This window comes from Barbus barbus (assembly GCF_936440315.1).
Source record: "Barbus barbus genome assembly, chromosome: 36".
Classification (NCBI taxonomy): Eukaryota; Metazoa; Chordata; class Actinopteri; order Cypriniformes; family Cyprinidae; genus Barbus; species Barbus barbus.
Genome location: NC_136714.1, coordinates 13,932,855 through 13,945,461, shown reverse-complemented (window position 1 = coordinate 13,945,461; position 12,607 = coordinate 13,932,855). Strand labels below are relative to the sequence as shown.

Here is a 12,607-nt window from a genome sequence, read left to right as displayed (position 1 = left end):
ATTAAATTTTTGCCTATAAATATGGTTTACCATTTCAGTTGACTGAACAGGCAGTGTTTAGTGTAAGAAAGTATTTCCTAAGGAAACACCTTGTCTAATGACATAAAACTTTAGAGATAACTATGCAAATAGTTAAGTTTTTTGTGACTACAATATTTATTACTGTAGAACTGGAGTCTTAAGTTGACTCATCGTTTAAAAGTTCAGGGTCAGTAAGATTTGTTTATAACTATAACTATATAACTATAACTATAACTATATGTATATATATATATATATATATATATATATATACACAATCATGGCCAAAAATATCGGCACCCGTGGCAAATATGATCAAAGACGGCTGTGAAAATTAATCTGCATTGTTAATCTTTTTGATCTTTTATTTTTAAAAATTCACTAAAATCTAACCTTTCATTGGATAATAAGAATTTAATTAAAATGGGGAGAAATATCATTATGGAATAAATGTTTTTCTCTAATACACATTGGCCACAATTAACGGCACCCTTTTATTCAATACTTTTTGAAACCTCCATTTGCCAGTTTAACAGCTCTAAATGTTCTCCTATAATGCCTGATGAGGTTAGAGAACACCTGACAAGAGATCAGAGACCATTCCTTCATCCAGAATCACTCCAGACCCTTCAGATTCCCAGCTCCATGTTGGTGCTTCTTCTCTTCAGTTCACCCCACTCATTTTCTACAGGGTTCAGGTCAGAGGACTGGAATGGCCAGCAGAAGCTTGGTTTTGTGCTCAGTGACCCATTTTTGTGTTGTTTTTGAGGTTTGTGTTTGGATTATTGTACGGTTGGAAGATCCAAACATGGCCCATTATAAGATTTCTAACAGAGTCAGTCACTTATTGATTTTTTTATCTGTTGGTATTTGATAGAATCCATGATGCCATGTGTCTTAACAAGATGTCCAGGACCTCCAGCAGAAATATAGGCCCACAACATCAAAAATACAGCAGTATATTTCATTGTACACATGGGGTACTTTCATTCCTGTGTTCACCAAACCCATCTTGAGTGTTTTCTGCTACAAAAGCTCATTTTTTTGTTTCATCTGACCATAGAAGCCAGTCCCATTTCAAGTTCCAGTCGTGTCTGATAACTGAATATGCTGGAGTTTGTTTTTGGATGAGCTAGGATAATTTTTCCTGAAACCCTCCCAAACAACATGTGGTGATGTAGGTGCTGTTTGACTTTTTTTTTAAAGGTTTTCTGACCCCGAGACGCAACTATTTTCTGCAATTCTCCAGCTGTGGTCCTCGGAGAGTCTTTAGCCACTCAAACTCTCCTTCTCACCGTGCATTAGGACGATACAGACACACGTCCTCTTCCAGGCAATTTCATAACATTTTCTGTTGATTGGAAATTCTTAATTATTGCCTTGATGGTAGAAATGGGTATTTTCACTGCTCTAGCTCTTTTCTTAAAGCCACTTCACTAATTTGTGAAGGTCAATTATCTTTTGCTGTACATCAGAAATATATTCTTTGGTTTATCACATTGTGATGGATGATTAAGGGAATTTGGGCTTTGTCTTCCCTCTTATTTATATTTCTGTGAACCAGGAAGCCATGGCTGGATAATTTCATGTTCAGAATTGTGAATATGAATGGAAATATACTTCAGCGATATTTTACTCATAAGAATTTCTAGGGGTGCCAATAATTGTGTCCAACGTGTATTTGACAAAAACATATATTTCATAATGATATTCCCCCCCCCATTTAAATATGTATATATATATATATATGAAAATCTAATTCAAATAATTTGTTCATTTGAATTTACTTCCTTTCCATTAAAAAATCCTTTCTTTTTAAAAGTATCAGTTTCCACTAAAATATTAAGCAGCACAACAGTTTCTTGATCAACAAATCAGCATATTACAGGATTCAAAATTCAGCATCAGAGGAATAAAATATATTTTAAAATACAGGAAAATTACTTTTAACTGTATTTTTGATCAATTAACTTTTGATCAAATAAATCTTGGTGAGCATAAGCTAATAACCCACCCCAAACTTTGAAATGAAAAATTAATACATAAAAATAACAAATAAAAACAACGCATTATTTGGTCAATAAACTGCATGTACAGAATTGTGCGATATCACAGGCAATGAAGGAAACATATATGCTAACTTCAAAAACCAACCAAATGTTGTGAAAAGCCACTATTAACTAGACTGTTCATTGATTACTCACCCATGTGTTGTCCCAAACCCGCAACAGCTTTGTTCAGCTTACGTCGCTGGTGTATATTTGTAGCCAAAAATACATTGTATGGGTAAAAATTATTGATTTTCCTTTAATGCCAAAAATCATTAGGACATTAAGTAAAGATTATGTTCCATGAAGATATTTTGTAAATTTCCTACTGTAAATATATCAAAATCTAATTTTTGTTTAGTAATATGCGTTGCTAAGAATTTCATTTGACAACTTTAAAGGTGATTTTCTCAATATTTGGATTTTTTTGCTCCCTCAGATTCCAGATTTTCAAATAGGTGCATCTCGGCCAAATATCGTCCTATCATAACAAACCATACATCAATGGAAAGCTTATTTATAACAAGATGACGCATAAAGATGATGCATAATCTTACGAAAAATTTACCCTTATGACTGGTTTTGTGGTCCAGGGTCACATTTTTGCATAGGCAGCAATGCAGTTTCAAGGCCCAGAAAGGTAGTAAGGACATTGTTAAAATAGTCTATGTGACATCAGTGCATCTATGCAGGGTCTGAGAGCTCTTAGATTTCATAAAAAATATCTTAATTTGTGTTCTGAAGATGAACAAAGGTCTTACGGGTATGGGAATGATATGAGGGTGAGTAATTAATTACTTTTCCTTTCTTTATATTGTATAAACAACATCTAAAGTGAAGACTATCAATAACGCTGTAAAAGAGATTATGCGTGTGACTCATAAATCAGTCTCTCATTAATGACAACACCAGCCAACTGCAGCATGCTGGAGAACGAGAGGGAGCGGTGCTCCGAAACGAACACTTTGAAGAAATACACTGCTCCATCTTAATGCTTAGTAAAGTGCCAGGGTCTATTTTTAGCACAAGTGGAGCTAAGGGATGGGACGATGGAAGGAGTGGACCAGAATTGATAAAAGAACAGAACAAAAGCGAGTCATGAGGACGAAGCACAGGACTGCAAACGAAAAGGAAGAAGAGGAGGAAAGAAAAAAAATTAGGCAATGTCGATGCACAGAGCAGCGCTGCAATGCCGTCAGCCGTCCAACGGGGCCGCCATCACCCTCGCTTCCAGCCTGCCGGAGTGTCTGCAGGTGACGTCACTGCAGAGGAGAGGGTTTCCACACAGGATGATGTCATCCTTTTACAATTCCCCCTCCTTTTTTCTCACTTACTGTCAAATACACGTTTTCTGCGCCTCTGCTTACTACACACATGGGCGGCCAGACTATGTGAGACTGTTTTAGAGGACAGGAGAAAATTTCTGCAGTCTGGGAATGATGTAATCCCTTTCCGCCACTTCAACCGAACCAAGCTGGTCCGACACAGGCTTCCTCCGAGCGAGGGAATCTGAAATGTCTGTTGCCTTGGATACCACAGCCACTTCTGCAGCATTCATTCCTGTCACTATTTACTGCAAATGCAACATATTTGGGTTCTGTTTTTTTTTTTTTAACAACGTCTAGAAAACCCATGTTCTTTGCATCAGTCTACTGGCGTGGAGGATGTGAGCTGTGACTGAGTGATCTGCTAGCTTACTGACTCAAGGTCACTGTTTCAATTCAGCTCCAGACTCCGGGGACAGAAGGCCATTCCAATCTCTCGGCTGCAAATAGAAAGCGTCAGGCTGCCCAACAGCAGCAGCTGAAGCTAATACGCCCTCGTGCCCATGTATTGAGACGGAATATGCTGGGAGACTAAAGTAACCCTTTCATCAATTACAAAAGAGCACTGTTATTCTGCATACATGATCTCAATGTGAAAACGTGATGAAAGGGCATAATCTGCTGGTGAAGGTTGTTACTTAATATTCACCCTCAATCCAGTGAGACCAATGTCACAGATTCAGGATGAAGGAGAATTCCTCCTCTATTATGTCATGTACTGTATGACATTATGTAATATAATGGGCAACTGGGAATTACTGCTTCATTTAAAAATAATGTCACAGTGAAAGGTTGTCATTGAGGTTTATCAAAAGTAATACAGGACACCGCCATTCAAGTTCAGGAAATCACCTTCACTGCCGTTCAGAAGTTTGGGATCAGTAAGATTTTTTATGTTTTTTTTTTAATGGAGTCACTTATGTTCATCAAGGCTGTATTTATTTTATCAAATAAAATACAATCATTTTTTATCCATTTAACATCCTTGCTGAATAAAAGCATTAATTTCTTTTAAAAAAGTAAGAAAGAAAAAAAATACTGACCCCAAACTTGAATAGTAGTGTACATTATAACACAAAATGTCTGTTTTAAATAAACATCTGAGACCATACTGAAAATGTGGGAATAAAAAGTCTAATTTGTAATGTATGTAAATGTCTGCATTTATTTAATTTATAGCAATTTAATTTATTGTTTAATTCATTATTTTATTTATTTATTGGTTCAATTATTTATTTTTCATTAATGTATTTTTTATTATTATTAATTCAAAACAAATTGGAGGAAAATATATGACAAAATTATTACTTTATTCTTTAATTTAACAATTTATTTATTTATTGGTTAATTGATTCAAGTACTTATTTACAACAAATTGGAAGACTACTTCATTATGATTAACTAATCAAATATAAGCACATTTGTGACACTGACCGTGTTCACAAAAGGTGAGATGTTCTTAGTTTTAGAAGCACAAGATGTTTTGGATCAATCTTAAACCATGCTGGATAACATACATGATCATCACGTTCAACAAAACAGAAGCTTTTTGGATTTTTGAACATTATCAGCAGGATACTTTAACAAGAAGTAAAAATACTAAATGGATTCTATTCTGTTGGTTTCTCGCCAACAAACTGCAGCTGTAGTTCAGCATCTGCACTGTGCAATGCAGTGAGAATTTTTAGGGGCATCAGAAAAAGATAAATGATTTCAGATGAAAGACAAAGATGTAGTGTGTCTAGTTGTGTATCAGCAGACTGACTCACAATGCACTGTCAGGTACGCTGATGCAGAAGGTGGGCGCCCAAGGCTGTTACTCGGGCTGCAGGTGTATTTCCCAGCATCCTCAGGTTTCACCTGGGAGATGATGAGTGAACCGTCGATCAGAATACTCACTCTGCGCTTTAGATCACTGGAGAGAGAGAAAGAAGAAGTTGAATAAGCATCAATAGTATTGATGATTCCAACACTATTCCTACACCACTACATACACTACCGTTCAAAAGTTTGGGGTCAGTAAGATTTTTTTTTTAAAGAAATTAATTCTTTTTTTTCAACAAGGACACATTAAATTGTTGAAATATGACAGTAAAGACATTTAGAATGTTACAAAAGATTTCTATTGCAGTTAAACGCTGTTCTGTTGAACTTTCTAATGTTTGTTATTTTACATAAAATAAACACAACCTCGGTGAGCATAAGAGACATCTAATACATTAAAATAATCTTACCAACTCCAAACCTTTGAACGGTACAGAACAATATTTTTTAATGTTCCACTTGCTTAAACGACATGAAAGTTTGTAAATACTGACATTTTTTTTTCTAAGCTATCTATATAAATATGTATGCTTACATAAATTCATTTTAAAGCCAGAGAATAAAGCAAAATTCAAAGCCTTGTGAATTACAGTCTACTCTTTCATAAAGAACAGATGGAGTGTCCGAGGCAGAGATCAGAGAAAAAAACAAAACAAAACAAAAAAACCCTCCAGTGGACGAAATGCCTGCGTGGCCTCTATTCTTGTCTGTGCTTCCACCTGTCCTACAGCACAGAGCCTCCATTAGAAAGAAAAAAAAACAAAACATAATATCCTTTTTCTATAGAGTGTACAGGCCACGCATGAGGGCAACTTGGATGGCTTAGGGCACTGCTGCTTCTAATCAGTGCTAGTGGAGCATATGATGACACAAGCACCATGTTGCTAGATATTCTTTTCATGCGGGAGGGAAGGAGAAGCGTGAACCATGAGAACCTGAGAGGGTCTATGGTGAAGCTGCGTTTTTATCGTTTATTGTGATGATAGTGGGCACTCACCTAGTGTGACCCCTTTCCTATTCAAGGTTACTATAAAGGACACACTGTTTTATGTAATATTTTTGTGTGCTATGTGTTTTTATGCTTATACTATCATTGCTAAAGTCAAATGAAATCAATTGGTCTTCAGGTGAGGAGTTGCTTTCTAGCATTCCCATTTAGTCACTTATAAGGCATCAAAGTATTTCAGTCCGTCAGAACATTCACACAGGGCAAACGAGACAGTATCTGAGGTGTTTGAACCTCCAAACAAGTGTAATGACACTGACACATGCACACAATGTAATCACAAGTGAAAAACACATAGTAAACTGTATAGTGAACTATCATTGTAACACTTTTTTTTCCTGTTAAAACTTTGCAAAACCAAATTTTCCAATGTAAAATTTCTGCTTTTTTTGGCAATTCTATTTGCAAATGCTCAGAGCTTGGCACTAATTAATCTTTTTTTTGACTGACAACTCTTTAAAAATAAATGCATCATCTGTTCCCTATCAGTCGGTCACTCCGAGTCACGTCGGTGACCGACGAATTGGGATCTCGCTTAGAGAGACCAATCCCCTACGAGAGTATCTAAACAAGCCAATGGATATTGGCATGCGATTATTGCATCCAGCTGCCGCTAATCACAGCGTGAGTATAATTAGGCAGCGGGTGCAGCGCATATTCAGCTTTTCGCTTCGGAGCCGAGCGTTCTTCGTTCTGCTCCTGACCAACTCTTCAAAGTGTCTGCAAGTCAGTGTGTTGGTGTGACGGCGCGTCAGCGGTGGTGGTCTCCCTTTGTCGAGTGGGTTGCACACATCGGATTGCACTACCCTCTGATCGTGCTGCAAGCGGCCATCTCCCCTGTGCGCTTCAGCACACTAAAAGAGTGCTTTTCTCTAAAAGAGCATTCACGGGTGGAACGTCTTTTTAAAGACGCGTCTTTTTCAAGATGCCTTTCCACCCGTGTGTTTCTGGATGCGGTCGTTACCTGGCGCCGGGTGATGGTCACGATCGTTGCCTCTCGTGTCTGGGCTTTGATCACGCTGAGGCAGCTTTCGTGGATGAGTCATGCTCTCACTGCGGGAGTATGAACATCGCGGAGTTGCGGACCAGGCTCCGTTTCCTGCAAAGGGGCGGAGTGCCCGTGCCCCTGCCTAGATCTAGGGCTCCCCCTGGCGGCAGCCGAGGGACCACTACCTCTGACAGTGGCCGGACTGGTCTTACGGTGACAGTGAGGAATTCCCCTCAGGGGGGGGTCCTTCCTGCCACCGGCACTTCGCAGCCTGTGGAGCTGCCAAGGGAGCATGCTGGACCCTCTCATGGAGTACCAGCTGTATCCTTTGGTGCTCCCCTCAGTGACCAGATGTCAATCGCTGCATCGGAGGGTGAGTCTGCCCTCTCTGGAGATGATGATTCGGCACCGTTGCCACCCTCTGGGTGGTCAGCGGTTCCGGATTCGGATCCAGAGATGGTGGCTATGCTTGCCCGGGCCGCCGAAAGGGTCGGGCTCGAGTGGAATCCTCCACCGCGTCCCGAACCCTCTAGGTTGGACGATTGGTTTCTCGGGGTGGCTCGCGCTGGTTCTCAGGGCCCCACCCCGGTGCCTTTCTTCCCGGAGGTGCATGATGAGCTCACTAGATCATGGAAGGCACCTTTTACTGCCCGAAACCGGTCTGGTGGTTCGTCCTCCCTCACCACCCTTGATGGTGGGGTAGCGCGGGGGTATGCGGGCATCCCGCCGGTGGAGCGGTCAGTTGCGATGCAACTGTGTCCAACTACTGCTACCACTTGGCGTGGGGTTCCGTTGCTCCCCTCCCAGGCCTGTAGGCACTCGTCGGCCCTGACCGGCAGTGCGTATACGGCTTGTGGCGAAGCTGCTTCCGCCTTACACGCTATGGCGTTGTTGCAGGTCCATCAGGCTAAGGCACTGAGAGACCTGCACGAGGGTGGTCACGACCCAGAAGTTCTCAGAGAACTTCGTACCGCCACGGACCTCGCGCTACGGGCGACGAAGGTTACGGCGCGGTCTCTGGGCCGTGCGATGTCCACTATGGTGGTCCAGGAGCGCCATCTCTGGCTGTGTCTGGCGGACATGAGGGAGGCAGAAAAGAGACAGTTCTTGAACGCCCCTCTGTCCCAGGCCGGCCTTTTCGGCGACACAGTGGAGAACTTTGCCCAGCAGTTCTCCGCTGCACAGAGACAGACTGAGGCCATCAGGCACATCCTGCCCCGGCGTGCAGCTGCTGCCTCCACCCGGCCGCCGGTGGCAGCGCCTCAGCCTGCTCGTCGCCGAGGGCGGCCGCCTGCCGCCGCCCCCGCTCCCGCGCTGCAAACGCAGCAGCCTCCAGCAAAGCAGCGCCGTGGAGCCGGCCGCAGGGCAGCCGCCCCGCCCGTCCAGGCCCCCGCCAAACCTGGTGGTAAGCGTAAGAGCAAGCGGCCCTGAGACGGGCGACCCGGAGATGGGGGGGGATGCTCTTCGGGAGATGGTGAACGCACCACTCCCTCCCCCGGAGGAGGGCCGGGCGGAGAATCTTTTGTTTCTTTTTTCCCCGCCACTGACCTCTCGGTCAGTGGCACCCAAAAACTCGACAAAAGAGCAGTTTCCTCTATCTCTGGGTCCCCCGAGGGGACGGGAAGTTGTGGACGAGTCAGTCTTGATCCACACTATCCCGCCTCTCTCGCCAGTGAGCAGCTGTGGGCGGTTCGGGAGTGCGGTCAACCGTACTACCCACGCACCCTCTGCCAAAACGCAGGTTGGTGTTCCACACACGCTGACCCTGCTTCGGACCGGCAAAGAGACGCCCGAGCACGGTCCCTGCGTTTCTCCTCGCTGCCCCGCCGCGGGTACGTCAGTGGTCCCGCTGGTGCCACTTGTACGGTTTCTGGGGGCCTGGTTAGGGCTTCCCAGTCTGTCTCGTTGGCTCCGCCAGACCATCAGACTCGGCTATGCGATTCAGTTCGCCCGGCGTCCTCCCAAGTTCAGGGGCGTCCACTTCACGTCAGTGAAAGCGTTAGATGCTCCTGTCTTGCGCGCGGAGATCGCAGTCCTACTGGCGAAGGATGCGATAGAGCCGGTCCCTCCAGCCGATATGAGGTCGGGGTTTTACAGCCCCTACTTCATTGTACCCAAGAAAGGCGGTGGGTTGAGACCGATCTTGGATCTGCGTCTCTTGAACCGGGCTCTTCACAAGCTTCCGTTCAAGATGCTCACGCAGAAACGCATCTTCGGGTGCGTCCGTCCCCGAGATTGGTTTGCAGCGATCGACCTGAAGGACGCGTACTTCCATGTGTCGATCCTTCCGCGCCACAGGCCATTCCTGCGGTTTGCGTTCGAAGGACGGGCATATCAGTACAAGGTCCTGCCCTTCGGGCTGTCCCTGTCGCCCCGTGTCTTCACGAAAGTTGCGGAGGCAGCCCTAGTTCCCATGAGAGAACAGGGCGTTCGTATTCTCAACTACCTGGACGACTGGCTCATACTGGCTCAGTCTCAGGACCAGTTGTGCGAACACAGGGATTTGGTGCTCTCACACCTCAGCCAGTTGGGCCTTCGGGTCAACTGGGAAAAGAGCAAACTCTCCCCGACGCAGAGGATCTCTTTTCTCGGTATGGAGTTGGGATTCGGTCAGTCAGACAGCACGCCTCACGCAGGAACGTGCTCAGTCGGTGTTGAACTGCTTGAATGCGTTCAACGCGGCACTCACCGGGTCCAAGTCACACCGGCCTGTCGCCGAACCCTCACCCCGTGGTCAGACCTTTCGTTTCTGCGGGCAGGAGTGCCCCTGGAACAGGTCTCCAGGCATGCTGTGGTTTTCACGGATGCCTCCACCACCGGCTGGGGTGCCACGTTTGACGGGCTTGCAGTGTCGGGGGTTTGGACGGGCCCCCAACTGCACTGGCACATCAATTGCCTAGAGTTGCTAGCGGTACGTCTGGCCTTGATCCGTCTCAGAAGGCGCTTACGAGGCAAACACGTACTGGTCCGCACGGACAACACTGCGACCGTTGCGTACATCAACCGACAAGGTGGTCTGCGCTCCCGTCGCATGTCGCAACTCGCCCGCCACCTCCTCCTCTGGAGTCAGAAGCATCTGAGGTCGCTTCGTGCCATTCATATTCCGGGCTTGCTCAACCGGGCAGCCGACGAGCTGTCACGAGCTGCGCTCCCCGGAGAGTGGAGACTCCATCCCCAGACGGTCCAGCTGATTTGGAGACGTTTCGGACCCGCTCAGGTAGACCTGTTTGCTTCTCTAGAAACCTCTCATTGCCAGATGTTTTACTCCCTGACCGAGGGAACACTCGGCACGGATGCACTGGCACACAGCTGGCCGCGGGGCCTTCGCAAGTATGCATTTCCCCCAGTGAGCCTTCTCGCACAAACAATATGCAAGATCAGGGAGGACGAGGAGCAGGTCCTGCTCGTGGCGCCGTACTGGCCCACTCGGACTTGGTTCTCAGAACTAATGCTCCTCGTGACAGCCCCTCCTTGGCAGATTCCTCTGAGGAAGGATCTACTGACTCAGAGACGGGGCACCTTATGGCACCCGCGTCCAGACCTCTGGAAGCTACATGTCTGGTCCCTGGACGGGACGCGGAGGTTCTAGGTGACCTACCCCAAGGGGTAGTTGACACCATCACTTCGGCTAGAGCGCCGTGAGAGTCGTGTCAGAGTCGTGCTTTCCTTTTTGCAGCAGGGGTTGGAGCGAAGGCTGTCTCCCTCCACCCTTAAAGTCTATGTGGCTGCGATTGCTGCCAACCATGACCCCGTGGAAGGGAAGTCGGTGGGTAAGCATGACTTGGTCATCAGGTTCCTTAGGGGGGCGAGAAGGTTAAATCCTCCACGGCCCCCCTCTATACCCTCTTGGGACCTGTCTCTGGTGCTCAAAGCACTACAGCAGGCCCCATTTGAGCCTTTGCAGTCAGTTGAGCTGCAGTTTCTTTCAATGAAGACTCTGCTCCTGCTTGCATTGGCCTCCATCAAGAGGGTAGGGGACCTGCACGCATTTTCGGTCGACGATTCGTGCCTAGAGTTCGGGCCGGCTGACTCCCAGGTAATCCTGAGGCCCCGGCCTGGCTACGTGCCCAAGGTTCCCACTACTCCCTTCAGGGACCAGGTGGTGAGCCTGCAGGCGCTGCCCTCGGAGGAGGCAGACCCAGCCCTTGCTTTGCTTTGTCCCATCCGAGCGCTAAGATGCTACGTTGACAGGACACAAAGCTTCAGGACCTCAGACCAGCTCTTTGTCTGTCACGGAGGCCGGCAGAAGGGGAAGGCCGTCTCCAAGCAGAGGATGGCCCACTGGATAGTGGACGCCATCACCCTGGCTTATCAGGTACAGGGTGTGCCCTGCCCGTTCAGGTTGAGAGCTCACTCTACTAGAGCTGTTGCATCCTCCTGGGCGTTGGCTCGTGGCGCCTCGCTGGCAGATATTTGTAGAGCTGCGGGCTGGGCGACCCCTAACACGTTCGCTAGGTTCTATAGCCTTCGTGTGGAACCGGTTTCCTCCTGTGTTCTCACCTCAAACGGGTAGAAGCACTGAGAGGTTCCGTTTTCGGGTCGGCTTGCTAAAACTGCTCCAGAGAGTCCGTACTGTAGACCCTGTCGAGTTCCTCCGTCCCCTCGGCAGTCAGATGTGGCGGAGCATCTGACGCCAGGCCCTCACTCGCTGAATCCATGAGAACCGGTAGAGGGCTGGGTTCCATATGAAAGGCCTCTTGGACCCCATATGTGTATAGTCCACGGTATAGCCTGAGAGCCCGTGTTTCCCCGGCAGGTCTTCTGCCAATCTCCATGAGGTACAATTTCCTCTAATTCTCCATATGCGCCTAAGGTTGATCATATGCGTAATTGCTCCGAACCTCCTATGGGAAGGGCGAGCTTCCGTAGCGTCCGGTTCCAACTAGAACGGGTACGTTTTCCCAGTGTTATCCAGTCTTACTGAGTGGGTAGTGCCATGGCAGCAGTAGCTGGTCTTCTGCGGTAGCCCTGACCTGCGCCAAAAAATAGGGGCTCAGGAGGCTTCCACAGGACACTGGAAGGGGCAGTACCCGTGGCCTTTTGGTAGGGATCCCAATTCGTCGGTCACCGACGTGACTCGGAGTGACCGACTGATAGGGAACGTCTCGGTTACGTATGTAACCCTCGTTCCCTGAAGAAGGGAACGGAGACGTCACGTCCCGTCGCCACGGCTGCTGTACCACCGCTGAGCGGCCGGGTCACCGGCTCGGCTCCTCAGCGAAAACCTGAATATGCGCTGCACCCGCTGCCTAATTATACTCACGCTGTGATTAGCGGCAGCTGGATGCAATAATCGCATGCCAATATCCATTGGCTTGTTTAGATACTCTCGTAGGGGATTGGTCTCTCTAAGCGAGATCCCAATTCGTCGGTCACCGACGTGACGTCTCCGTTC

The 12,607-nt window shown here is 46.8% G+C and overlaps 1 protein-coding gene across 1 annotated transcript in view; it reads right to left on the bottom strand.

Moving 5' to 3' along the window:
• The window catches only part of LOC306856108 (protein turtle homolog B-like), a gene marked incomplete at both ends in the record, with an annotated part of 144,644 nt that overhangs the window by 41,928 nt on the left and 90,109 nt on the right, over positions 1-12,607 (bottom strand). Inside the window, one exon of the mRNA XM_079395133.1 lies at positions 5,164-5,309. Coding sequence (XP_079251259.1) covers positions 5,164-5,309 — 146 coding nt within the window. The remainder of the gene's footprint in view (positions 1-5,163; positions 5,310-12,607) is intronic.